The sequence below is a fragment of the Diadema antillarum genome, unplaced genomic scaffold, assembly GCF_040938485.1.
Source record: "Diadema antillarum isolate AM-2024a unplaced genomic scaffold, OU_Dant_1.0 scf00000018, whole genome shotgun sequence".
NCBI classification, from domain to species: domain Eukaryota; kingdom Metazoa; phylum Echinodermata; class Echinoidea; order Diadematoida; family Diadematidae; genus Diadema; species Diadema antillarum.
Window position 1 is genome coordinate 1,687,477 of NW_027270907.1, and position 27,456 is coordinate 1,714,932.

The window sequence follows — 27,456 nt, forward strand, 5'->3', positions numbered from 1 at the left end:
CTCTTTCTACCCCCCCCCCCTTCACGTCCTTTCCCCCTCCCAACCCCTCCTTCTCCTTCCGACCCCTTCTCTTTCTTCCGGTACCTCCTCCTTCTTCCAATACCTCCTCCTTTCAACCTCTCCCCCTCCTTCTGAGCCCCTCCTTCCCACCCCTCACCTCCTTTCAATCCCTCCCCCTCCTTCCACCATCTCCCCTCTTCCTAACTTCATTCACCCATCCAACCCCTCCTCCTTCTTCAAACTCTTCCCCTTCTGCCAACCCCTTCTCCTTCTTTCAACCTCCCTCTCTCCTCCCCATCCCTCCCCATCTTTCTAACCCCTCCTTCCAACCATTCCCCCTCCTTCCAACTCCTTCCTTTCTTCCAATCCCTCACCCTCCTTCTGACCACACCTCCTCCTCACCCCTCCCCCTTCTTCCCACCCCTCCCCCTCTATCTAACCCCTCCTTCCAATCATTCCCCCTTCTTCCAACTCCTTCCTTTCTTCTAATTCCTTCCTTTCTTCTAAACCCCTCCCCCTCCCCATCCAACCCCAGGTGTGCGAGCTTATGCCCAAGCTGGACGCCCTGGGAGCCCGCATGGACGGATTCATCCGCTCCTTCGAGTACATCCAGGACTACGTGGACATCCACGGCCTCAAGATCTGGCAGGAGGAGGTCTCCCGCATCATCAACTACAACATGGAGCAGGAGTGCAACAGCTTCCTGCGCACCAAGGTCCGTGTTTATGTGCACCATCTTCTTAAGAAGATTTACTGTAAAACAAGGAATGTTTGTGTTTGCATTTTAATTTCGTGAGAGCCAAGATTCACAAAATTGAAAGGGCATGTGAAAGTTCATGTCTATACTTTGTGAATTAAACGTTTGAGGCAGCTTACGAAAATTTCATGCCGTGAAAAAGGCCGGCGGCTCAAATTGGCAAAAATTTAATGATGCAAAAATATCTTGTTTTACAGTATGCATTTTTGATAACCCCATAGAAAGGAATGCCAGTGTGTTATGCTGCCCGCTTACGGGCAATATTTGAGAAGTATGTTATGTTAATTGTTGTATTACCTTCGCCCCTTTCCAGCTGGCAGTTTGTGTGGCATAAACATAGTAAAAATGCTTAAACCTTAATTAATGTGATTGGTCGTCCATCATTGAATAGTGTTCATTTAATGGCAGAAACCTTTATATTTCGTTGACAGATAGGGTCAATGCACTCTTCAGTGCTTTTAAAGATTCACTTTTCCCATTTTCATACCTCATCTCAATGATTGCTAGATCACAGAATAAGAACATCTATAACAAGCCACACTTCCCCCAAATCCCCATCTCATCCCCACTTTTACATACCGTACCGCTTTGCACATGATTTTCACTGGATATGTGCTGACAGGAAAACGTAGCTAGTAGCTCACACCAAGCAGTAGGGAATCAAACTTGAAAGTCAAATATTTTGACGATATCTGTTGATAAAAAAAATGTGTGAGTCAATAATGATGATGGTTTTAATGGGTGTGTTAACGTCAAATTATGGCTAGAAGCTTAAGCCAGGCAGTAATGTGTTAAACTTGAAGGTCAAATATTTTCATAATACATTGTATCTATTGATGAAAATGTGTGAGTCAACAGTGATGATGGTTTTCACAGGTGTGATAACAGCAGAGTGTGGCTAGAAGCTCCTCCCAGGCAGTAATGAATTAAACTTGAAGGTGAAATATTTTGATAACATCTATTGATGAAAATGTGCCAGCAAATAATGATGACTCACTCGCAACAATCCAGCCACATTTCCGTCCAGATCATCTAAAAGATTGACAAACTGTAGCTGGAAAAACAAAAAAACAAAAAATCAGAAAAAAAAAAGTAGTCTAGATTATGATATCACCATAGGTAGCAGAGCCATGAGACAGATGGCTTGAGTCATTAGCATGTTGTTAGCCTGTCTGTCTTTGATGTTATCAGGAGGTGCGGGGATGGGGTGGGGGGGTGTTGGTTGGAGGGGTGGTTCATGACACAATGCAACCATCCAACTGAGCCAACGTTGTGTGAAGACTACTGCAAATGTTGATATTTTGTTGCATGAAAATTTTTTCCCATGGGAGAATATTACAAAAAATGTTCTGCCCATGGGCGAACATAACGAATGTGCCTCCATCATGTGACTGTGTTTAGCCAGTCACTAACTCGGTATTTGACTAACCCATTTAATATGTGACCCTGCACCTCAAAACAAACAAAAAGTCGCCAGACATGAATTTTTAGTTAAGACCATATTATGAAAGAGCAGACTTTAAGCTTTAAAATGATGTATAACTCAAATCAAATGGACTCTCCTAACCTATCTAAATATTGGAAAGAAACTCAGGAAAAGTGTGAACTGAGAAAAGAGGCTCTGAAGTACAGTGTCTATTCAAGCGCTTAATCTTTACCAAACCGTGCTGGCTGTGCGATGAATGGGACAAAAAACAGGAAGTAAACCACCAGAGTAACAACAATGAAAATATTATCAGATTAAACTGAAATTAAGCATGCCTCATTAATACATTCTGTCCGTAATTCATGCCAACTTTCAAAGCAGTAGCACTATCTTTTCAAAAGTTATTAGAGTTGAAAGTGAAGAGTGTGGACAAGGTTTCTCAGAAATGAAAAAGGGATTCTAAAGACACACCTAATCACACTATTCCACCAAAAATGTTCGAGATAAACTGCTAAAAAAAGCACACTTTCCTGCCTGTTTTATGATACCAAATTTTAGCATAATGTAAAAGAAGACCCGCTCTTTCAGAAAATATGAAAAAGTCAAGTTCGGCTAGGTTGACCCATTTCACTTATTTTCAGTCCTCACGCAAAATCAGTGTGTGCAACTTTATGTTCGTTTTGAGGTGCATGGTCACATATAATGTAGTACTGTCTATTTGGACTGAGGTACATGTATTTTGATGTAGCCCATGAAACTGATTTTCCAATGCGTACATTTTATCACCATTTACTTGAAATTGATTTTCACTTTTTGATCTCAATACACACTCTACCTCCTTAATTTTCAGCTGTTAGCACTACAGCCTTCATCAGCGGAATGACCCGTCTTCGTCTTGATGATATAACGGTCGATAAGCAGGTCATAGACTTTCAGAATGTTTTATCGCCTGCCATCTTTATTAAGAGAGTATGCCCTGATGTAGATTGCTTGACTCCCCTTTCGAAGTATCAAGGCTCCTGGTGTACAAACTCCACCTTATCTACAGTAGGTCCATGTGGTGGCCTAGAGAAGTACATGTACATTGTACCAATACCAATGAGCTTCTACTTCAATATCATCATTACTGCATGCAGGTCCATGACTGGCAGAGCGTGTACCAGTCCACCACTATCCCGATCCCCAAGTTTCCGCCCGTCGACAGCTCCATCAACTTCATGGGCCGGCTGGTGAGGGAGATCCTTCGCATCACTGACCCAAAGTGAGTCTGCCTGAATGGACCCTCCCGTTGACTCTCTCAGCCCCACTGGCTACATGTCTACAACTGTATATCCACAGATAAGTTAGTCTGATAAGAAAGAGTAAAATCTAACGAATTCAACGGTAAAATGAACTACACATCTGTTACGCATAGCACTTGACAGAATTATTCTAAAAAGTGAGAAATGCAAGATTTTTTACATAACTTTTCACCAGCATTTCATACTTGTCTCGTCAGAAGCTTACTAGAGAGGGATTTCAGACCAAAAATTCAAAAAAAAATTTCAGACTGTGCTTGTGGGCAAACCTGTTGGACATTGTGCCTGTTCTGAAAGTGGGGTGAGACTTGCATCTACCCCCTTTTACAGGTACAGTCTACAGTATCGTTTACCATTAGGAGCAGTGGTTTAAAGAATGCTTGAGTTGTCACATTTGATGCATATGTGTAGGTCAGTTGTATCACAAAACATTCTACCATATAAAAATATTACAATAAGGCCTGAAATACATAAAGGAGATTTCACTATTTCTATCACGAAACTATAGCTGTAGACGGTTTAGTCTAAAAACAATTTTATTATAACTATTGTTCACATTTTGTATATTTAGCAATACCTGACATTGATTATACTGATTAATTCTTGAACATTGGTTGTTTCTATCCCTAACTCACACTTAAGAACCATTCTGAAGCACTAAAAGCTGGGTTTTTGTTTCATCTGCTCATGGTAAATCATGCCTTTAGTACTCCAACTTCTTAGCACCTTCTTACCCTCCTCTCCTTCCACAGGACCACATCGTACATTGATGCCATGAAGACCTGGTATGACTTGAAGACCAGACAGGAGGTGCTAGATATGAAGGTCTTCTCCAAACTCCAGGTCTGTATACATCACTAGAGCCATCTCTTTGACTTTTTATTACCTCCGTCAAGGGAGGAGGTTATGTTTTCATTTAAGAGAAAGCTGTGTTTACACCATGTTCCTGGTGACCATGGCAGCCCCATTTGCCCGAAACTTAGTGCGCCGTGGGTAGATGAGACATTCTCCTGTTTTTCCCACCTTCGCATTCTAGCCTTCTTCGGTTCAGTGCTCGCCCCGGTGAACAAATTGCCATCAGGCGCTTTTCTCATGGCATCTGGTCAGGCTAGACTATCACTATTTTTAGTCGCGTCCCGCTACGGACAGCCTCCAAGTTTTGTTACGGCCTATTACGTGCCACCCCATTTCGTTATGTTCACCCCATTTTATAGTTGCATTCAAGATTCCTCATTATTATTATTATTATTATCACCGTTCTTATATAGCGCATAATACCTTTGGCAAGGTCTCTATGCGCTTTGGAGGGAGACAAAGAAACATACAAAAAAATATAAAATTTTACAGAAACAGTAGAATGCTGCATAAATCATCATCGACAATCACTATGTTACTTTCTGAACAGATACGTTTTTAAAAACGTTTTGAACTTATTAATGGAACTCGCATGTTTTATATCACTTGGGATGCTGTTCCACAGTTCTGGGGCGGCATGCCTGAAACTACGTTTGCCATGATAGTTTGTTGAAATAGAGGGTATTACGTATAGATCCTCCCGTGATGATCTAAGAACTCTCATAGGTTCATATTTTACAAGGAGATCTGTAAGGTAAGAAGGAGCAGTTTTGTGGAAACACTGATGAACAAGCAGTAAGATCTTAAATTCAATGCGTGATCTGATAGGAAGCCAATGCAAGGCACGTAAGATAGGTGATATTGACTCATATTTCTTGGTCTTTGTCACTAGCCTTGCAGCAGCATTCTGGATAACTTGTAGTTTCTGGAGTTGGTTGTCTGGTAAGCCATACAAAAGACTGTTGCAGTAATCAATGTAGCACATAACAAATGCATGAACTAATCTTTCAGTGGTTCCTTTGCCAACATACTTTGTCATTAGGACCAGGACTGCCGTGGCAAATTATTTGATTGTCTAAAAGTCTGGCACGGGCATCCACGGCAATCAGGGCCTGTTGCGTTTGCCTGTTTCATCTCAAGGCATTGTTTGAAGTCCATCCCATTTTGTCCATGCTGTCCTGAAACAGGGCTGTTGTGATCGTCGGGAACATGGGAAAAACACAGCTGTACTGTTGGTTTGTTGGTTTGTTTGTCTGTGTGCAAAATAACTCAAAAAGTTGCGATCGGATCTGTATGAAACTGGCAGGAAAGGTTGAGAATAACACAAGGAACAGATGATAGAACTTTGGTGGTGATCTGGAAATGTTTATCAATTTTATGAATGATTTTTCGATATTTTGTCAGGTAGGGTCATTGTTTGCTTCAAGTTGTAATACAATAGTTTCTGCTCCTATATACGATTCAATGGAATTATTTGTCTACTTCTCCATTGTTACTCCTCTTTTTCTTGGCTATAATTCAGCTTTAAAGAGTTGAAAGTTTCTAAATTTTAAATAAAGTTTCTAACAGTTTCTAAATTTGTGGTCACTGGAGTCATGGTTCACCACTGCAAGGCTTCAATGTGCTGGTCACATGAAGAAATCTTCAATAAAAGATACCCCTGGGTAAAGGCAGAGCATGATCTGAGTGCCAAAACGGGCCAGTTGTCCCCTGAGCTATCCCGTAATGCTTCTAAATAAAACGCTGCTTTGCGCACGGCACCTAGGCATTGGTGATTCCAAGAATTATACTACCATCACTGTTTCCCATAGCCCACACAACTCTTTTGATCATTACCGTATTAGTCGTGCGATTGCATTCTAACCAATCACTGATCAGTCTTTAAGAAGACCATTTGATATATTTTTCCATTTCCCCTCCCCCAACCATCCACAACCACAGCAAAGCATCGGGACCTATGGGCTCACCGGGCTGGATCGTCTCCTCTGCTTCATGATCGTGCGTGAGCTGCAAAACTTCCTGACGATCATCGAGAAAGGCGTGCTGCGCGACAAGGCCTGGCTGGAGATGTTTGGCAGCCTGATGAAGTCGCTGAACCCCGTCAAGGGGATCATCAGTAAGTGGACACACCCTAACATCCTTGTCCCTCACTCATCCTCACTCATTTGCATACTAATGTAAACTGTTTGAGCATTGTTTTTGCAAAAATCAGCAAAACTTTACAATTTCATAACTTCCTCATTTTTATCCAATTTTGACCAAATTTTGTCCTTCTTGTGCTTATTAAGCGTTTTCACATCAGCCCGATAAAAATCTAAGCTCGAGATATTTTTCGCAGAAAATAGTCAGCAAAATAGCGCGCTATTTCGAAACATCGGGCTGATGTGAAAACGCCTATTGAAACTGGTTCTCTCTCTCTTGTCAGATAACTTTTAAATGATCCAGAATTCCCCTGTAACTAGGGCAAGGATATTTAAACAGCCTGTAATACGTAGATATTCATTTCTTCTCTGAGTTTATGTAGAAACCCTGCACTGTGTCTGCTGTGCAAAGTGCTTGTCTCATGAATGAACGAATGTGAAAATATGAGAAAAGTGCCTTAATAGGGTGCTTTCAAGCAGAGCGTACCGTACCATACTATAGTGAGCCAAAAGCGAACCACTTCCCGATGTGCTCCAAAAGCGTACCGTAACTGAACCAGAAATTGGCATGCGAAGAATGCCAACAGGACGCACATACGTCATAATTCAAAGAGTTTACTCTGTTTGGTACCGTACACCTGTAGGTAGCGTATTAACGCACCAGGTGCATGACCCTGTGGCTGCAAAACATTTGACCCCCTGTAGAAATAATCATCGAGGTATGCTTTCTCCACACATCGCTTGAACACTCCAGAGTGTGGTACAAATGTATGGTACGCATTAGTTTGGATCTTTGTACAAATATCTTGTGCTGTGAATATTATTGGACATGTTCGTGTAGTCATACAAATGTACATGTACATTCCATCATGTTTTAGATATAATTACACTGTATGTACCTTGAAAACTAAATGGCATGTGCATACGGTGTTTATGAAGTTGTGAGGTATTTCTCTAGTGTGAACAATTGGCACAGTTTTCCAACTTTTGGCAATGATTTCTTGCCTCATCCAAGTCAAAACATCAACATAGACCAGACTGAGCCAAATGAATAACCCATATACTAGGATGTTACAAGGATGTTTTACTATAGTTGCACTTTTGCATGGATTTTATTAATGCAGATTTAAATGTGAGACAGCCAGAACTGGAATGTTATCAGGGAATAGGTAGGTGGAAGGGGTTTCACACCTACAAACGAGGCCATTTGTGGTTTCTGGAACATGTTTCTAAACAGGTTTAGAATTACTTTGGGGATTATCAGAAATAGTTCAAGTTTGTATCCATAAAGGTTACAGTTTGTTGTATTTTTTTTCTTTTTTTATCAGCTGTAGATCCTTTTACTGTTGTTGTTTGCACTTTCACAAAATTGATGTTGGACACCAGTCTTATCACATCTCTATCTTTTCTGTTATCAGGCAACCCTAGCAAGTTGTACACCCATTACATGACGAAGGCTGCCAAGATGTGGCTACCATTCATCAATGTGGTGCTGAAGGTAAGAGACTTGGCATGCTGCGAAAGATTTAGTTCTCTGTGTAAACTTTGCATGTGTGATGAGGGACTTACCCCATGTGAGCTGCATGATGTAATATCTATACCAGCTCATGGGGCTTTCTCCCAGCACCTCAATGGCTCCAGAGGCAAACAATTTATTGAGTCGTCCTTCATGAAAGAGGGAATTCCTGTCTGATACACTTGTATGTGGACGCAGTGAGTGCATAACAGTTAGTATACAAATAATGCACAGGTGAGAGTGTGTTTTTGAATAGTGGAGTTGCAGTGCACTACTGGAGGGTATTTCCAATGGTGTAACATGTACAAGGCATAGCCGAGTGCATGTTGCACTACATTGTGAATACCCAAGAGTGAGCTGCATCTCCAGTAACATCACAAATATAAACCTGCTCATTATTTGTTTTATAAAATGGGTCAAAAAACCGATAGCATTTTTTATGTACCTTTTTCAGTGAATACCAGCCAGCTAAATGTAGAATTTGCTCAAATGCCAAGATGTCTAAAAATGTTCGTTCCAAACAATCAACATATGCTGTAGGCATAATCATGTGCAAGGCCAAGACAGCACGAACTAGAAGTTGTTTACCGAAATAAGTGATTGAGAGTGCACGACGTGCTTGTAACAACCTATTTGGTTGCGTACTGCTAAAGTATGCATTGTGACGTCAGTGAGCTTGCGGTTATGCTTTCTCGGTAATGTCCTGTACGATAGAGCTCTGTGCTGCTTTGCTTTTTTTTCGTTGCACACTTTTTGCATGGCTGTGAATGTTAATCAGAGAATAAAGAGTGCACATGTGACTCATTTCAGCCCTGCTGATTGGCTACGTTCTTGAGCCTGATTTATGATAGAACATATCCGTGAAGTTTGAAGAATTTGTGACAAGCTGTGCAAGAATTAGGAATTATTAAAAGTCCTCATTCAATTCCATGTTCAGACATTGCTGAATGGCAAGACTGCATAAGAACATCGTAGGTGATATCAGTACAACGTTTGAAGAGAAAATATGAAGAAAATTCCACACAATTTTCTTTTCCTACAATGATGAAACAGCTCTTGACCTACCTCCTTCAGAAGGCAGGGAGAGTAACATTACCCTGTGTCTATAACAAGTCAAGATAATATGTACCTTCCATTATGCCTTAAATTCTTGTTCCTCTAACTTATGTTTTTTCCCCACAGACTTGTGTAGAAAAATTCTAAAGATCAAGTGGAGGAAACTGAAATAAGAAAACATATGCATTCTCAAACACAAAAATGTCCTGTAAACGGCCGTTAAGAGTCCTTTCGTCAATCTTGTATGAGGCCCATATAAAGAACTTTATTTAGCTATTCCACATGTGATTTCTTAACCTATACTTGGAAACAAGCTGGAAATGGTTTCGGTTTGGTTTTACTGGTGGCATGACTTAGTGTTTGCTTCCTCATCAACTGTGCCTCTTTTTAATAGTAATAATAATAAGGTCTTATTTACCCAGGGTAGCTCCCTCTTAAGTGTTTCCACTGCTCTACCAGAGGGCCTTGCTGTTATTATTACCCTAGCATTTCCAGATACCCACTTATACATTTGGGTTGAGAGGGACATAGTGGGTAGAAATATCTTGTCCAAGGACGTAAGCACTGGGTGGGACTCGAACTTGGGTCCTGTGATCTGGAGTCGGGAGTCTTGTCCACTATGCTACAGTGGCCCACATTTGAGTATGTTGTTTTCAAACTAAAATCTAACTTGATGAGGAAGCTGGCTGCCCTTCAATCCTAATAATGCGATCTGAGAGCTTGCCTCCTGTAAAAGTGGAAATTTTTGCGGTGTTGAAATTTTGGCGCATTTTGTGCAACCAGAAACTAGAACGAAAATAAAAGCACGCGAATATTTTTGCTTGCCATATGTTCCTGTGTGGGATGTCTTGATTCTGCGGAATTAAAAACACGCAAAACTCTTTATACCCATCTAAGCGCGAAAAATTAGTCACACAAAAATATCCACTTTTACAGTACTCTTTAGATCATGTACAGTGTAGATGAGCAATACCTGTTTGAAATAGCACCCTCTTAAAATGCTGTTTGTACAAATAGATTTTAGAAAGTGTATGAAAGTCACATGGATTTATGGCTGTTACCTACAGTATGTATGTGATTGCTTGTCATAAAAAAAAAAAAATGTGAATTGAGTTTGATTTTCAGAATTTCAGATCATGATTTATTTAGCCAAGAGTGACAATGTTGTTGAATGTTTCTCACACATTTGGTTTCATAACATCATTAACTTAATTACATATATGGGCATGACAAAGTGGTTCAGGTGTGTTTGTTGATTTTAGCATGAAAAAGAAAGCTGTAAGAAATTCAATTGCTAGTACATGTACACATTGTATGTGATCTACATGCACTCCCAAATCTCAAATGGAAAGATTTAAGTCACCTGACTATGAGTGAGATATGCGGCATGTTTTCATGATGAATCTTAGATGGAAAAGTTTTGTTGGAGATTTTGCTGACTTTGCATCAGCAAAATATGTTTTCCTCACATTCACACTGCATCTGGTGTTGAATTGATGAAGAAAAATCTGAAGATGCTTCACATGCTTTCTATAAATTTCACAGTCATGTAGAATCTATCCAAAAATTCACTGGACTTTGAGTCACATGTACATCATAATTATGTCACATTTTCGTGATGAGCCATGGACAAGTTTTGCCGGAGAGCAGTTGAAAGAAAAAAAAGAAAAGCTGAAGATCCATCACATACTCTCTGTGAATTTGGATTCTAGGATCTCAGAGCTCACTTGACTTTGAGTGAGATATACACGTGTATGTGGCATGTTTTCATGATGAAAAAGTTTTGCTGGAGAGTCGGTTTAGCCCACAGACTAACTTTCTACTATAGCCAAATCTTACTTAGTTCATTGCAACCCAAAAGCTTCTCATTTCCCCTCCCTATTCAGACTGATGGTTGCAAGTGTATTGTGTGCGAGTTAACGTACTCATGTATGTGCACGAACCCAAACGAGGCTTGCTTTACTCTCAAAACACTCTAAAACTGTTAGAGGGAATGCAAACCAGGAGCAACGTGGATTGAGTGAAAGCAGTAACATCAGTAGAACACATCAGTGAAAGTTTGAGGAAAATCAGGCAATTGATACAAAAGTTATAAATGCATTTTTTAAAGTTTTTATGTTCGAACTGCTGGGTAAGGAGACTACGAGAGGTTATGATGTATGAGTGAACTGCAATATAAAGAAAACATAAAGGGAATTCAATAAAATATCATTTTTCATGAAGATTACACATTCCAACAACTTGATATTGACATATGTTAGGGGTAGCACTTATTTCCCCTGCTTTCTGTAAGCGGTTAGTCAAGTAGTACTCTTTCATTTTGCTGGAAAAATGAATTTTTGTGGAATTCCTTTTATATTTTCTTTACATTGTTGTCCACTCATACGTCATAACCTCTAGTAGTCTCCTCATCCAGCGGTTCCAACAGCAAAACTTTAAAAATTGATAACTTTTGCATCAATTGTCCAATTTCCCTCGAACTTTTACTGATGTGTTCTACTAATGTTAATGCTTTTACTCAATTCACATTGCTCTTTGTGTTTGCATTCCCTTTAAACTGTAATGATAGACTACATGATGACTAACCGTCCTAGACCTTTATATTGTCAAGAACAAACTGTACAGTGTATATAAAAGCATGTAAGGTATAGCATGTCCTAACCTCGGGCTTTGAAGAACTACTTCATTGAAGTTTCAGTCCCTTTAGATTTCATCTTGGGACTTAAAGGCATAATTTACCATTTGCAGATGAAACAAAAACCCAGCTTTGGTGCTTCAAAATAGTTCTAAAATGTGAGTTAGGGATAAAAACAACCAACTTACAAATTTGAAACAGTACAATCAATGGTTCATATTATTAGATATACAAAATGTGAACAATAGTTATAATAAAAATGTTTTAAGACTAAACTGTGTGCAGTTCTGGTTAAGTTGGAAATATAGTGACATCTCTTTCTGTTTTTAGCTTTATTACTATTTTTTTTTCCGTGGTAGGATATTTTGTGATACATCTGACCTACCACTTATCAAATGTAATATCTCAGACATTTTTTTTTAATCACTGCTCCCAATGGTAAACAGTACCTTTAAAGGGACATACATATCTCATTTCAAACACATCAGCCCGAATTCACAAAGGTGGTACAGTCTTGTCCATGGTTTAAACCATGGACAAAGACCGTAGTTTTTTTATGGGGCGCCAAGTGTCGCATGGCCTATTTCGTTCCGAAATCAGTCATTTCGTCAATGAAATGAGAATTTTGTAACGAAATGACTGATTTTGTAAGGAAATAGGAAATGCAACACTTGGCGCACCTTAAAAACAATGGTCTTTGTCCGTGGTTTAAACCATGGACAAGATTGTACCACCTCTGTGAACTCGGGCCATCCGGTAGAACATTCCGCACATTCATACTTTCTTGCAAGTCATCTAGGATGCGGTGGAATGTGTTTGTGGAGTGTGTGGCAAACCCCCAATAAACCACATGCTATCTCTTCCACGCCCCCCCCCCCCCCTTCACTCTCACACCCACGCAGATCCCCAGTCAATTCCCGTAAGGACAGGAAGTTTTTAAAGATATATGAAACCTCAACTCAAGTTGTACAAGTAGTATGATTGATTTCTTTGAAGAGAGTATCGCTGGAGCATCTATTTTTATATTAGCCACTTAACTCGCTTAAGATCGCTTGAGGGCAGTCGTGTAAGCACAGTTGCACAGGTGCCCCAGAAGCTTGTAGTACTTTGAATGTTATTGAAAGGAATTTGAGATGATATTGCGTGCGCCAGAGCAAAATGTGTCACATGATTTGAGATGAGTGCATATTATGTGGTGCTAACCAAGGGCAATATTTTCTGGTGTACTACGAGATGAAGTACGTAATGCAATATATAGTGCAATAAACATGTTTTTTTTTCACAAAATTACAGTCCCCTACCTGTGAGAGTTTGTAAATGCGGTACAGTTGAACCTCGCGTATCCGGACAAGTCGGGACCGGGGCTCATCCGGATAAGGGATTTGGCCGGATACGAGAGACTCAATGCTTTATACAATGTACATGTACATTACATACACATGTACTGATGTAGCCCATTGTAGTACCACATGTAGTAATGTGTATACTGCAACCTTTTCATTGTTACACTCAGTAACAGACCCCAAAATAGAGCTCGGTTCGTGTTTGCAAGAATGAAATCATTTTCTTTTATAAATTCTTGGGATGATTTACCTAAATAATTATTAAGAAATGTATCAAGTATATGTAATTCATTGTGTTTGTGTAGGAGATCTCAAGGAGTTGGGAATCCCCCTTTCCTCCTGTAATTATTTTAAAAAAATCACGGCGAGATTGCGTCCGTATAATAGAGAGATCCGGATAAAGGGAGGCCGGATAAGAGAGGTTCAACTGTACTTGCTGTTTGCTGATCAGGATATAGCAAAGCTTGCAGTTTTCTCTCTGACTTTGTTGTCTCACATGTCTAACCCCTCGTTCAGACTAGAGAGTTCTCGTATGGATATACGACGTATGGATATAGGACATTTTTATGTGTCTGAATACTCTAATATTGAAACGTCATTTCAATATCCATCGTATATCGAAACAATGATTTGAGTGTCATTTCAAATCATTATCCTTTATCCATACGACGAATATTTGTGTCTGAACGCTCTCACATCCATACGTCGTATGAGTAGGTGGGGCTTATTCGCAGCGTGCGCGGAGTGTTCACATATCGGCGGTGCGGACTTATCAGGCGGCTGACAGATTGATTGTGACATGATAATGATCTGGCGCAAACTAGCGAACTACCGGATGAATCCAAGGCAGAGCATAAACACTACGCACAAAGCCTGCGTAAATTACGTACTGCGCATGGAAGAGAATCACGTCTACTCAAGAAATATCGCCTGTGCGCTAGGTCTGAATGCTCTGATATATGATTATCGTTTTACGGGTGCTGTGTCTGAATGCTCTCATATTGAAACATTGTATATCCATACGTCGTATCGATATACAATAACTCGGTGTGTTTGAAAGCGCCATCTCAAACCTTTTGATAAAGAAAGTTCCATGGCGTTGAAAAAACATTTTTCCCCAAAGGCTGCAGCCTCAGAACAATGTTGAACACTGGGGGTATACACCATGTCACACAAATACAGTGTAGTTAATGTAGTTGTACAAATACATACATTGTATACACTGCATATGAAGAGTTTGTTCGCAAAAACCGATAAGTCCATTTTTGAAGATTTTGAAGTACGGTCTCTGTCATAAAGTACAAAATAATACCTTTTAAATGATATATTGGTCACTACATATAAAGGTACATTTTTTAAGTTATGGTCAAAAGAAGCAAAAATTTTCTTATTATTCTCTTTATTTTTCTTGACCTTTAATCGCAAATATCTCCATTTGGCAATTATGGACTTATCGGTTTTTGCAAACAAACTCTTCAATATGTTACACAGTGGATAGATATGGAGATACACAAGTAGGGCACAGAAATGTTATGGTGGTTTGTGTTGTCAACTGCTATTAAACTGTGTGATACGTGTATGTATAATCGCTGGTTTTTGACAGTTTACATTTCCTTTTTATCTCATCCAGGAAGTAGAGGTGGTGAAGAGGGTTTTTTGTTGTTGTTGTTGTTTTCTGAATTTCAACAGTTTCCCTTGGGAATCCCCACATGAGGGTTTAAAGTTACTTCACAGTTTTATCGGTAGGTGGGGTCCACAGTTTTGGACATGTGGCTTTAACGCTTTATATTAAATGGGTTAGTCAAATACTGGTTAGTGATTGGTTAAACAGAGTCACGTGATGGAGGTACATTCGTTATGTTCTCCCATGGGCGAACATTCTTGGTAATGTTCTCCCATGGGAAAACACTTCCACGTAACAAATGACAGAATGCCTACGCGTAGGATCGCGCGCACAGTGAATTTGGCTCTGCGCGAGCGAGTTACAAGTGCCTGTATATGTAGTGCGTAGTGCGCACTAGCTGCACATGCACGCTTTGCTGGTACATGGTGGCCGTGGCTGCAAAGTTCGTAGGAGCCTACAGATCTCTACGATCTTTGGTGGTTGACGTTGACGTATTTGACTAACCCATATAATACAATTGTATAACAGATGATGACTTTTGTTGTCGGGAACATAATACCAAACGTTCCCCCCTCAGGGTTTGAAATGCTATTTCGGGAGGCTATAAGTCCCTCGACTTCGTCTCGGGACTTACTATAATAACCTCCCTCAATAGCATTTCAAACCCTTCGGGTAGAACATTCGGTATGTTCCCTCCCCCGCCAGTCATCATCGATATAATGTGCCACGGTGTGAACCTCCATGTGTGCCACATTATTCTGAGATTGCAATGTAATCATGCTTTGGGAAAACGTTCTGTTGTTGTTTTTTCAAATCGATGTGGTGTAACTTTTAAAGATTTTTATTATCCTGGACACATAATTGCCAAAATTGGTAGAGAAAATGCCACGTTTTGCTTTGATGTAAATTGTGTGCCATATCTACGATTGCTTTCATTTCAAATGACTAGCAGATACATTATTGTAGAGGCATAACTTTTGCACACAAAACAGTGATAGAAACTTATGATTTTCTCACAAATCCTCGAGGGAATACCCCTTGATAGTCAATCACCACATTGAATGCAAGCTACATCCATGTGATAGGAATGGAACAGCGAGAAATGCTTTCATTGGACTGCGGCATTTGGCGATTTGTCGATTGGCTTCGGCGGGCTTGTACATGTACGTTTGAGCAGAATATGTGAAGTTGGCACACCGTCGACTAAGTGGGGCATGCGAACATAAAGAGTTGATAGGGGGAAAAGACAACACAATCTTGACTTCATGCTTCAAGTCATGTACATGTATGTGCAAAGGTTCCTAGCTCCTGCGTTCTCGCTGTGGGAGTCTAGATCATGTTCCTCTATTACTGTCTTAATCTTATATCAGAGCATCTGACTGCTGTGAGTGAACAGCAATCCAAAGGTCAAAATCTTTCTAGTGATGTTTAGTTTATATACAATTTGTCTCAAGTCTTTCTTTCAGGGTGTTAACAATTTTGGGGTATAAAGCTAAGAATATGTCACATTCTTTTTTTTCTAGGATGTTCGACAAAAGTTTCAACATGATGTTGCAATACCAAAATGAGACATCACAACCACAACTATCCCCTGGACATATGAGGGTCACAAAAATTAGTTTTTGTTTTGTTTTTGTTTGTTTTTGAATTCTGCTCGCTAGGCCCAATAGCTTTTTGGGATATACAAAAAACAATGACAGAAACTTAGAATCTACATGCAAATCCAGTATAAGGAACACTGCTGGTTAGTCAATCACAACATAAAATGCAAGCTATATGTGAGAGGAATGGAAGGGCGAGAAACGCTTTGCTTGATTTATTGATTGGTTTGAGCAGGTTTGTGTGTTTGAGCAGAATATGCGAAGTTGAGTCGAAACTGAGTCGGACGTGTGAACGTGGCACATGAAGAGTGGACCCTCTGCATGCCACACTTACATTATTTCCTGGCATAATGAAATGTGTGCACATTTGACTTGGTAGCACCGAAGGGGTTAAATCACAAGTGGGAGGGGAACTTGTCACACATTGTACTCTTGATGCTTTGCTGATGATCAGGGCCCTGTTGCATAAAAGTTATGATCAAATGCAAGTCAAGAAAATCATACGCAACTTGATTTTCAACCAATCAGAATGGAGCATTTGGGACTTTAATACGTTTGATCTTCTCGACTTGCGTTTGATCATAACTTCCGTGCAACGGGGCCCAGATCATGCCTCTGTTCACTTGCTGGTGAAAAAAAAAAAAAAAAAAAGATGAGAAAGGAAACAGGGCGTTAATGTTAGCATGGCCAGCCACTGAATGAGTCAAGTGTGGGAACATACACTTGTATTTACTTTCTCAAGAGAGTCCACCTAACTCTCATTTCCTTCCTGTCATCTTTTTCATTTCGGCTTAAAGGGGAAACCCACCCTACAAATCGTCGGCTTGAGAACCGGTCGAGGGGCGTTATCACATTCTAAGATTTGAGTGTAAATGAAGACAAAATCAATTTCCTGAAATGGAAAGTTAATCTAATTAAGAGTGGGTAGATTTATGTAGATTTATGATATATAAAACATTGTTCCAAATACCAGGTAAAATAGTGCCCTTGTGGTTTTGATTTTAACATTTTTCTGAAAGTTGAAATAATCTATATAAGAATGCAGAGGAGATTGAGCTCTACAATGGGATACCAATGTAACTCAATAACCCCCCCTCCAAACTTAAGATGTAATGGCACCTTGTGCGAAAAGGAGCAGAAGAAATAGGGCTACAGGACAGTGAGTGTTTGAGCAACTTCTGATGAAAAATTAGAAACATAGTTTTGAGAGTCTGCAGTTATGATCAATCAGTCAAAATTTGGCAATTCTGTGATATCACACACAAGATCATCCCCCCCCCCTTTTGCTCTGTACTAATACGTGTAGTAAGAAATTCTAACTTTCCTTGTGAAGTACAATGTACATGTCAATTTCCATCGTACATGCACCCTTCAATACAATCATTCTTATGTTTTTTTTCTGTCAAACCGGGTTGAAAATAGTGTATCTCGTCGTCAATTGTGAACAAAAAAAGAGAGAGATTCTTATATTTAATTTCTTTTTTTCCTTCTTGATGTACATCGTACGTGAGACCAACGTTTGGCTACTAGTAGCACCCAGAGACTCCAACTCTCCCGTTTTTGACGGGAGATCTCCCGCCGAAAACCCACTTTTGCAAAATCTCCCGTTCTCCAGTTTGAGATTTAATTTCTCCCGCCCTGGCTCAATGTCTCCCGTTGGAAAGGATTTCTTACTTATTGCTATCGTATGTTGCAAAAATAAGCCTTATAGCACCAGAGAGCATCTATAACCCTAGGAACTTCGCGCTTCGTACACATAAACTTGGGTCTCCCGTTTGCTAGGGGTTTCAGGCGGGAGAATCTCCAGATCAGAAGGTGCTTGGGGTTGGAGTCTCTGAGCACCTCATTGTCAAAATTGATGCATTTCAACGTCGTTACAGTATGGGGTGAAATTATTTTGCATTTTTTTTTTTTTAATGTATTAGGTTGGTCAGATGCAGCTGCTGAGGCGCATGATTGCCAACGAGCTGAACTTCTCCTGCAAGTTTGACTCCAAGTTTCTGGCTGGAGCACTGGAGACCATGAACAAGTGAGTACACTTCTGTACACCTTTGTGTCCCTGTAACAGTGCCGGTGTAGAAAGACAGCATTGAATGTAGTGTGGTGGTGTCAGTGTACAGTGTACATGTACAGAGACTCCAACTCTCCCGCTTTCAACGGGAGATCTCCCGCCGAAAGCCCATTTTTGCAGAATCTCCCGTTCTCCCACTTTGAGATTGAATTTCTCCCGCTTGAAATGATTTCTTACTTAATTTCATTGTATGTTGAAAAATATGCCTTAGATAGCTCGAGAGAGCATCTAGAACCCTAGACCGCAAGGAAGTTCGTGCTCGTGATGTGTACTTTGCACACATCAAGTTGGAGTCTCCCGTTTGCTAGGGGTTTCAGGTGGGAGAATCTCCCGATCAGAAGGTGCTTGGGGTTGGAGTCTCTGCATCTACATTGCACACATAAAATATGTATGTTGGTCAGTGGGTGCACATGTCAGTTGTTGTTGTTGTTTTTTTTTTTCTAAGCTGACTGTTTAATAGTGTGTTTGTGTCAGGTGTATCATGTGTGTAGTCAAGAGTACTAGTGTCAGTGAACTAGTTTCTGTGTCGTGGTGTCAACGTTTAAGCATCAATATTGTACATTGAACGTGCATTGGTTTTGCCAATTACAGCATGCAAGTGTTGATACATACATGTATATTGTATACCCTCATTAAACACTTTTTGGTGTTTGCATCATAGTGTAGTTTACGTCAAAGAAATCCCTCATGTGTTTGAAGGTCTGAGGCAACTACAGTGTATAAATTTTCTTCAGGATCTGACTCAAAATACACATCCGATGAAGATTGTCTTCGAAACATTTTCATATCTTTCAGAGCCAAATCTTGGCACCGCATTGTACGTGTATGTACCTTTAAGGAAGTGCCACACAAAAGGGCATTCAAGTTGACTGTTTGAAAATGCTCTTAATTGTACACTTTCTTCCCTGAATTTCTCTTTCTAATTAATATAATTTAATGAAATTTAGCTTTATCCTTTGAATTACATCAAACTATCATAGCATTGTGAAGTAATTGCATGTGAGGAAAGAAGAATAGGTCTTTGAATCATTAACCCCCCCCCCCGAAACAGACAAACAAACAAACAAACACAATTTGCATATTTATGGAGGAAGAGAGAGTTAGGGGGTGTAACTCATTATGAGGTAGAGATACTGGGCGTGAAAAAGACAAATCTATGACTAATGGCGTCATTATCATGTGATGCAATATCCAGGTGCAAAAGGAAGTTGGCTGTGAAGTAAGACGTGGCGATCTTAAAGGGACCCATGCAATGCAATTAAAGGGATAGTACAGTTTTGGTTGAGATGAGAATTAGGCTTTTAAATTTTTGCAAGATACCAAAAAAACACTTATGATATAGTACAGAGCCTACCGTTTTAAGAGGAATTCAAAGTTTATTTGATGAAAATCGGGTTTGGAATAACTGAAACATCCAAAAACAAAGTAAAACAAAGCGATCGTTCCAAAGTGTGGGTCCCACACTTTACTAGAATCGTTCTTTTTTGGATATCTCGGCCATTTCAAAACCAATTTTTATCAAATAAACATTGAATTCCTCATAAAATTGCATGCTCTTTCATATTTCATATGAGATTTCTCATTATCTCACCTAAAAATGTTAGAAACCTGAAATTAGGTCTCAACCAGAGCTGTACGATACAATTTATGATACCCTGACCGTGGGTTACTTGGCGAAAAATGATGTGACTGTGCATCGCAAAATCAACAAAAAGTTGCACGCCCGGATTCTACGTTAGGACGCAAAATTATAGGTGCAGTGAGTTCAGCCCAGTCAATCTTGAGTTGTTTTACATTCTATGAAAGAGTGATTCTTCTTTAACTTTATTCTATACATTGAAAACTTCTGAACATAAACCCAATGGAATTTTGTGGGTTTGTTTGTTTTTGTTTTTGTTTTTTTTCTGTTTTTCAAGAACACCTTTTCTTGTGTAGAATATTGTGATTAGGTACACGATGTCTTAGAGGCCTGATCTGATCCTTTTCATTCCTCAGAAACCCTTTGCATACTCTTCACTTTCAACTCTCCAAATAACTTTTGAAGGGATGATGCTACTGCTGTGGAAATTAGTATTAGTCATGGGTAGAATATGCTGATAAGAGTGTGTAAAATTTCTGCTTCATCTGATAAGTTCTTCACTGTTGTTGCTATAGAGGTTAACATCCTGCTTTTGTGTGGTTGGTTGGTTTGTTGTTGTTGTTGTTTGTTTGTTCATTTGTTTAGTGTTTTGATAGCCTGTTCATTGCACAGAGCACAGCTTGGTGAAATTAAAGCACTTGAGTAGACCCTAAACTTCAAAGCCTCTTTTCTTATTAGTAGTACCAAGGAGGTACTAGTACCTCCTTGGTAGTACACACTTTTCTGGAGTGTGTGCTTTCTTTCCATTATAGGTTAGGATAATCTACATTGTACTGTATACGCCATTTATTTCGCGAGTCTAAATTTTCACGAAATTGGGAATTATCAACGATTTTGCGAGTTGTTAAATTCGCGATTGTGGAGTCTTGTACTGAACGGAGAAGAGTACATGCATACGTCACATCCACATCGGGATCAGAGTCAATATTTTCGCATGTCTTTAATTTCGCGAATTGCACCTGACTCCCGAAATTCGCGGAAATAAAAACCTCATGAAATATTCGGTGTATACAGTATATCCAGGGAGGTGTTACAGAGGGAGATACAACTTTTACTCTCTGGACTAGCACTCTCACATCACAATAAAATTTTCCCCAGCTGCAGTTTGCTCTCTCTTTCAATGTGGTGGCAAAAATGAATATGTGCCATGAATTCTTGGTATCGCCAATGCGCAGAAAATTTCTGCGCACACTGAAGAGCTCTGTCACAGATGCACTGTGGGATTCCTCAGTGCCCTTGTTTGCTTCCGGTTGTCTCACGCGAGTCGCAGTTCCCATATACGATTCAATAGAGTTATTTGTCTGCTTTTCTGTTGTTCCCCCTTTCTTATTTGGCTATAATTCAGCTTAAAAGAGTTGAAAGTTTCTATTAAAGTTTTACTGATTTGCGGTCACTAGAGTCATGGTTCGCTACTGCAAAGCTTCAATATGCTGGCCACACGATGGGAGGCGAAGAAATCTTCAACAAAAAATACCTCTGAAGAAAGACAGAGCGTGATCTGAGTGCTTGTGCAGCTAAAACCGGGGCAAGTTTGTCCCGTGAGCTATCCCATAATGCATCTAAAAAGCTCCTCTGCGCACAGCACCTAGGTTTTGGTGATACCGAGAATTGGAGCAGAGAATTAAAATGCAGTGTAAAACTGGTAATTTCAACAGCAAAAAAGTTGAAAACATGCTGCAACATGCTTTTGTGGAGCACATTATTTGAAAGATCACAGTATCCCAGATGAAAAGATCAAAAAGTATAAAATACACAAATGTGCACATCATGAAAGATATTCTTTAGTTTTTATGAAGACGTAATTTTCATATCATTTCAAATTTGCACATTGTACAGTATATGAGGAAGGACCAGAATTTCAGGTTTAAAACATTAACTTCTTTCCATTATAAAAACCAATTTGCATTTCATTAAAAAAAAAAAAAAAATTGTGAATGAAAAATAGCTTGTATTGCAGTGAAATGTGAAATGCGTTCTTCCTCTCCAAACTTCATCTTGCAGCTACAATACAGCTGTGTCAAGCATGATTTCAAAGCATATAAATGAATGTTTAATAGACATCCCATTGTAATGCATTAAACCCAAACATATTTTATAACTAGAAAAGCACTCTGAGAGCGCAGACCTCCGCCAAGCAGCTACTTTCCACCGATGATCTTGCTCTTCCCAGAGAGATTTTTCTCCTCTCCACCACTGGGGAAAAGCTCTTTGGGCTCTGCCATAGTGATCAGTGATTTCCACCCATAGGTATACATGCTGAAAAATCGCCCGATTTCGCAATATAGAAGCCTTTATTACGTACGTCATAAACCCTCAGCTGCGCGGTGCGCCTCACCCTAGCAGAAACTAGAACATGCACTTCAGTGCCCATTTGAAAACCTCAAAAATGCGCAGCTTGAACTCCCAAGTTCATTGACCCTACCTGTCAAAATATCAAAAATCTTTCATAAATTCCCCCCAAATTCTCAGATCACTACCAAAATTTAATCATCTGTTACTTGTGTCATTCTCAACCTTTCTTGTAAGTTTCATCCAAATCCGTTAACTACTTTTTGAGTTATTTTGCACAGGGACAAACAAACAAACAAACAAACAAATCAACAAGCCAACGGTAACGAAAACATACCCTTCTCCCTTGGCGGAGGTAATAATATTTCTGTTGTTTTTCTTTACATTACTTGGATACACACATGCACACACACACACAATAACTTCCAAACCAAGATTCTGTCAATGACACCGTTGGTCAGTCAATGCCGTGTCCAGTACCAATTGATTAGCATAAGACATCGGAATGCACCTTTCCCCATGTGAAGCTGAGCATACAATGTAAGTTGCAAGTTTGCATACAGTATCTTTTGTTAATAGTCACATTTAAAGGCATAATAGACCTTTTGCAGAAGAAACAAAAACCCAGCATTAGTGCTTTAAGATAGTTCCAAAAGGAGAGTTAGGGATAGAAACAACCACTGTAAAAATTTGAGTCCGTATAATCGAAGTTACATGTAACTATTGTTAAAGACGCAAAATGTGAACAGTAGTTATAATTAAAATGTTTCCAGACTAAACCTCTCCAGTTATGGTTTAATTAGACAAATACCGACATCTCTTTATAGTTTAGGCTATATTGCAAAAATCTTATATGGTAGGATATTTTGTGATACAACAGACCTACAAATTGTATGCGTATGCATCAAATGTGATATCGTGAACATTTTTTGAAATCACTGCTCCCAAAGGTAAACAGAATCTTTAAGTAGTGTGAAAAACTTGCAAGTCATGCTCAGTTTTAATAGGAGAAGGTGCGATCCAATGTCTTTTGTTAATCAAATTACTTACGGTGTACGTAGCGGTGATGGGCAGATGGTGTCATCGACAGAATCTTGGCTTGGAAGATTTGTTGTGGTGGTATCCAAGTGCATGTTTTGGATACTCCTTGACCACATACACGTTGCAAGTGATAATCAGGATATCATGAATCAATGCAATTAATCGTGCATCTGCATCGCCTACATACCTCCGTAACTCTCCATCAATTGAAGTATATGACCAATTTCATGTAATATGTTTTTGTCGACTTAATTTGTCAAAGTTATCTTCAGTAACAAGTAGTGTTGTACTGTATTCATACATGTACAACTGTACATGTACGTGTTCAGGGTGCTGCAAATTTTTATGCGCAGTTGGGCAAGCAGATTTTCAAGTTATTGGAGAACACTTGCCCGAGCATGAATTTCACTTGCCTGAAAAGGAAGTCCACGAATACAAAAGATGATATTAGAAAATCACTTCTCAAGTCATAGGGCTTGACAAAACTCTATCATTTCAATGAGCAGCACATCTCGATTCACACACAAACACATTGGAGTGATGAACTTGGTTTTGTTGTAGGTCCATGGTTTGATTGAGTGCTGATGTTGTAGTGCTTTGGGGCATCTTTACCCAAGTACTGGAGAGTTGCTGAAATTACATAAACAAATGCAAACAGTGTGAAACTGACCAGAAATGAATATAATTCATTAATGGAAAAATGAGCAAAGAAAATGGGATTCCATCAGGATTCGAACCTGAGACCTCTTGATTGCTAGCCCTGTGCTCTACCGACTGAGCTATAGAAAGCCCTAGTGCAGTGTTCGTCCCAGAAACCCTTAAATCTCAATGCTCGTGTGGTCAGAAGCTATAGCAGTATGTGTGTTTGTGTGTGACACACATGCACACACTTGAACTGACATACGATAAACCCAAAGGCGCATTCCATGATAGAAACATCATTTAAATCTACAATCAGGATATTAATGTTATGCGATTCTGTAGGGCCTTTCATAGAAACATCATTTAAATCTACAAATCAGGATATTAATGTTATGCGATTCTCTCGGGCCTATAAAATGTTTAGTCACCCATGCACCATGTCTCACATTTTTCAGCCTGCTAACATTTCCCTTCAAGGCCTCAAAAACTTCCTACAGACAGTTAAAGTTTTCATTATTTATCGACCATTTAAACATGTGATCGCCTCCTGTTGCTCCTGCATGTTGAGCTTGCGTGCGATGTGACTTCCTTTTTTTCCCCCCTTTTTTTTTTTGGGGGGGGGGGATATTTTCATGTTTTGATAATTGCCTTGTCACTGCACTCTTGTAATCTGATCTTCAATGACAATACAAAATTTGTTGCTTCCTCTTTTATGGGGAGTAAGGGCCGATGCTGCAGGAAACCATTTGACATTGAAAGAGCAAATACATGTGTACCTGTCGTCTAGCCTGGTTGCAAAGATGAACAGAGATAGACAGACAAAGGCTGCTGATGAGGTGTACTGGAGAGTGTGTGAAAGAAAGACCGGGATGTGGGGGGGTATCACCTGACTTCTGGCATAGAAGTAGGGTTTCCAAACAACCCTCAGGGAGATTTTGGCAGATGATGAGTGCAAAGCTGTTTTCAATATGAGGTTTATTAGTAACGCCTTTGTGAAACGCCAAACAATGTGCGATCGCAAATGCATCTGAGCTACATGAATGCGTTTCTTTGGAAATGATTATCGCAAAGTCTTTTAAAAATGTTTTTGTAGCTTGGACCCGCCCACACCAACCACTGCCGACTCCGCATCTCTGCTCGGGTCAAACTGCTCAATGGGGCTGAATAGTGACAAAGTCTCTCCCTCTATTGACTCATGATAGAGGTATTACGATGCAACAACTCGAGATGAAACGCAATCCAAAATGCGTCTCGATGTGGTTAGTCGGTATTGAAATGTGTTTCAAACATGGGAAAGATGATAAACGCAGCCCTAGAGAGAACAAGAGAGACAATCAGACAAAACGAATCAGACATGACAAGAAATATTTTTGAACATGTTGAATAAATCCTACAAACCATTTTTCATGAGCCATATATCAATTTTTAGTGGCAACATGCTTGATTACTGGCAATAGACACAGTATGCATGTTTTAAAGGGATTGTATAGTATTGGTGGAGATGAGAATGGGGCTTTTAACTTTTTGTGAGATACCAAGAAACCACTTAAATGAAATAGTACAGAGCATACCATTTTAAGAGGAATTCAAAGTTTGTTAGATGACAATCAGTCGTGGAATTGCTGCGACATCCAAAAACAAAGTAAAACAAAGCGATCCTAATAAAAGGTGGGTACCGCTTTTTATTAGGAATGCTCTTTTTTGGATATCACAGCCATTTTAAAGCCGATTTTCTTCAAATAAACATTGAATCCCTCTTGGAATTACACGCTCTTTCATATATCATGAGAGGTTTCTCATTATCTCACAAAAAAATATTAGAAACCTGAAGTGGGATGTAGGTCTCACACCAAAATTATATGCCCCCTTTAATGGGTGTACGTGTACTTGTAACAAAGAGTTCACACACTTTAATAGCAAGTGTTCGCACACATACATGTAGCAAGAGATGGCTTGCCGTTCATACAGTAATAACAAGTAGCCCGTGTTCGCATGCTTGGCAAGAGACGGCTAGCCATGTATCAGTACCATGCATTAGTAACAATTTTCATGCATCTGTAATTACTGGTGCATGGTTTCATCTATGGCAAGCCAAAAAAAAAAGTCTTGCAGTTTGTCAGAAATATGATTTAAAAAAAAGAAGAAATCAGGCAAAATTTTGTTACTGTTCTGTAAAACAAATGATGTACGTGTCTTTTCGTGTGCCAGAAGGAATAGTGTGCATTTGGTAACTATGGAATTTAGCCTAAACCTGCTCAGGAATACTGTATACAATGTTGTTTTTGCATCCAGTTATTTTGCAATTAGAAGGTCATAGACATTTTTTGCAAGATGTTGTTTTGGCGAAATGATGCAGACGCTATTGTAAATGCACTATTACCCGCTAGCGCATGGAGACATTTTCGCTTGTTGCTAAATTCACGATCCAACCGTGATTCGCGAAATATGTGAAAACTAATCCCTCATGAAAATAACAGATTATACAGTAGATGATGAGAGATTGAGAGTGGTAGTGATGATGGACAGAGAGAGAGGGTGGGGCAGATAGAGAAAGAGAAAGGGGGGGGGGGACAGAAAGACAGAGAAAGAAGGGAGGAAAGGGGAGAGAAAGAAGAATAATGGGTACTGTTACATAATCATGTACCCTCCTCTATGCATACAGGAGCCTGATGACGGATGTGGAGGTCCACTACCAGGACCCCACCCGACCCTATCCCAAGGAAGACAACCCCCTCATGTACGAGCTCTCCTCGTACCTGGAGTGCGCTGGGATTGGAAATCCCCTAGCCAAGGTGAGGTCTCACTGTATTATCGCCATTTGCACAATGAACCATTTTTAGCCCGTTGAGGACGGGCTGATTTTGCTACAACACGCATTTCCCTTAGACACCGGCTTGAGTTTACTCGGGACTCATCCTCAACGGGTTAAAATAAACATTCCATGATGCAACTCACCACACTACACGTACTTGTACATGTGCAATTGTGTAGGTCCACGCTCCTGTCACTGTTTATTAGGCGTGTGCAGTCTAGAAGATTCAAAGCTTCTTCAAAGCTTCTTCAAAGATTCTTCATCTGTAGCCAAGTGATCATGATTTTCTCTGGGCCGTGTGTGAACAGTGGCAAATGGATACGTGTCGTGATGTAAAAACCGATGTCTCTTTTGTGTGTGTGAATGCTGCTCAAGGTTGTTTTATTGAAACGTTGAAATGTTGAAATGTTGAATGTTGAAACATTTTTAAATACTTTTTTTCCTCTCCTTCTCAGATCTACATCACCACCAAGAGGTTGCCCTACTTCTCCCTCTTCACCTTCCTCTTTGTCGTCTCCCAATTGCCCAAGCTCCAGTACGTCAAGACAGTAGGTGAGTCCACCCAAGGTCAAAGGTCAAAGGTAGCTTCTGTCAATAGACTTGCTTTCGTATTAATTATCAGCAGACTTCGGCCGTGATGACAAGCCTCAGGAAGTGACAGGAAATCTTTTTAAAAAAGTGGCTTTACATCCTGTTTGCTCTTCGGGGGA

At 39.8% G+C, this 27,456-nt stretch overlaps 1 protein-coding gene across 1 annotated transcript in view; it reads left to right on the forward strand.

Annotated features, from left to right (window-relative positions):
• The window catches only part of LOC139727591 (WASH complex subunit 5-like), a 59,025-nt gene that overhangs the window by 22,265 nt on the left and 9,304 nt on the right, over positions 1–27,456 (forward strand). The window contains exons 20-27 of the mRNA XM_071638576.1: positions 536–715; positions 3,320–3,444; positions 4,234–4,324; positions 6,278–6,452; positions 7,896–7,975; positions 18,178–18,281; positions 26,597–26,726; positions 27,202–27,298. Of these exons, the coding sequence (XP_071494677.1) occupies positions 536–715; positions 3,320–3,444; positions 4,234–4,324; positions 6,278–6,452; positions 7,896–7,975; positions 18,178–18,281; positions 26,597–26,726; positions 27,202–27,298 (982 nt within the window). The remainder of the gene's footprint in view (positions 1–535; positions 716–3,319; positions 3,445–4,233; positions 4,325–6,277; positions 6,453–7,895; positions 7,976–18,177; positions 18,282–26,596; positions 26,727–27,201; positions 27,299–27,456) is intronic.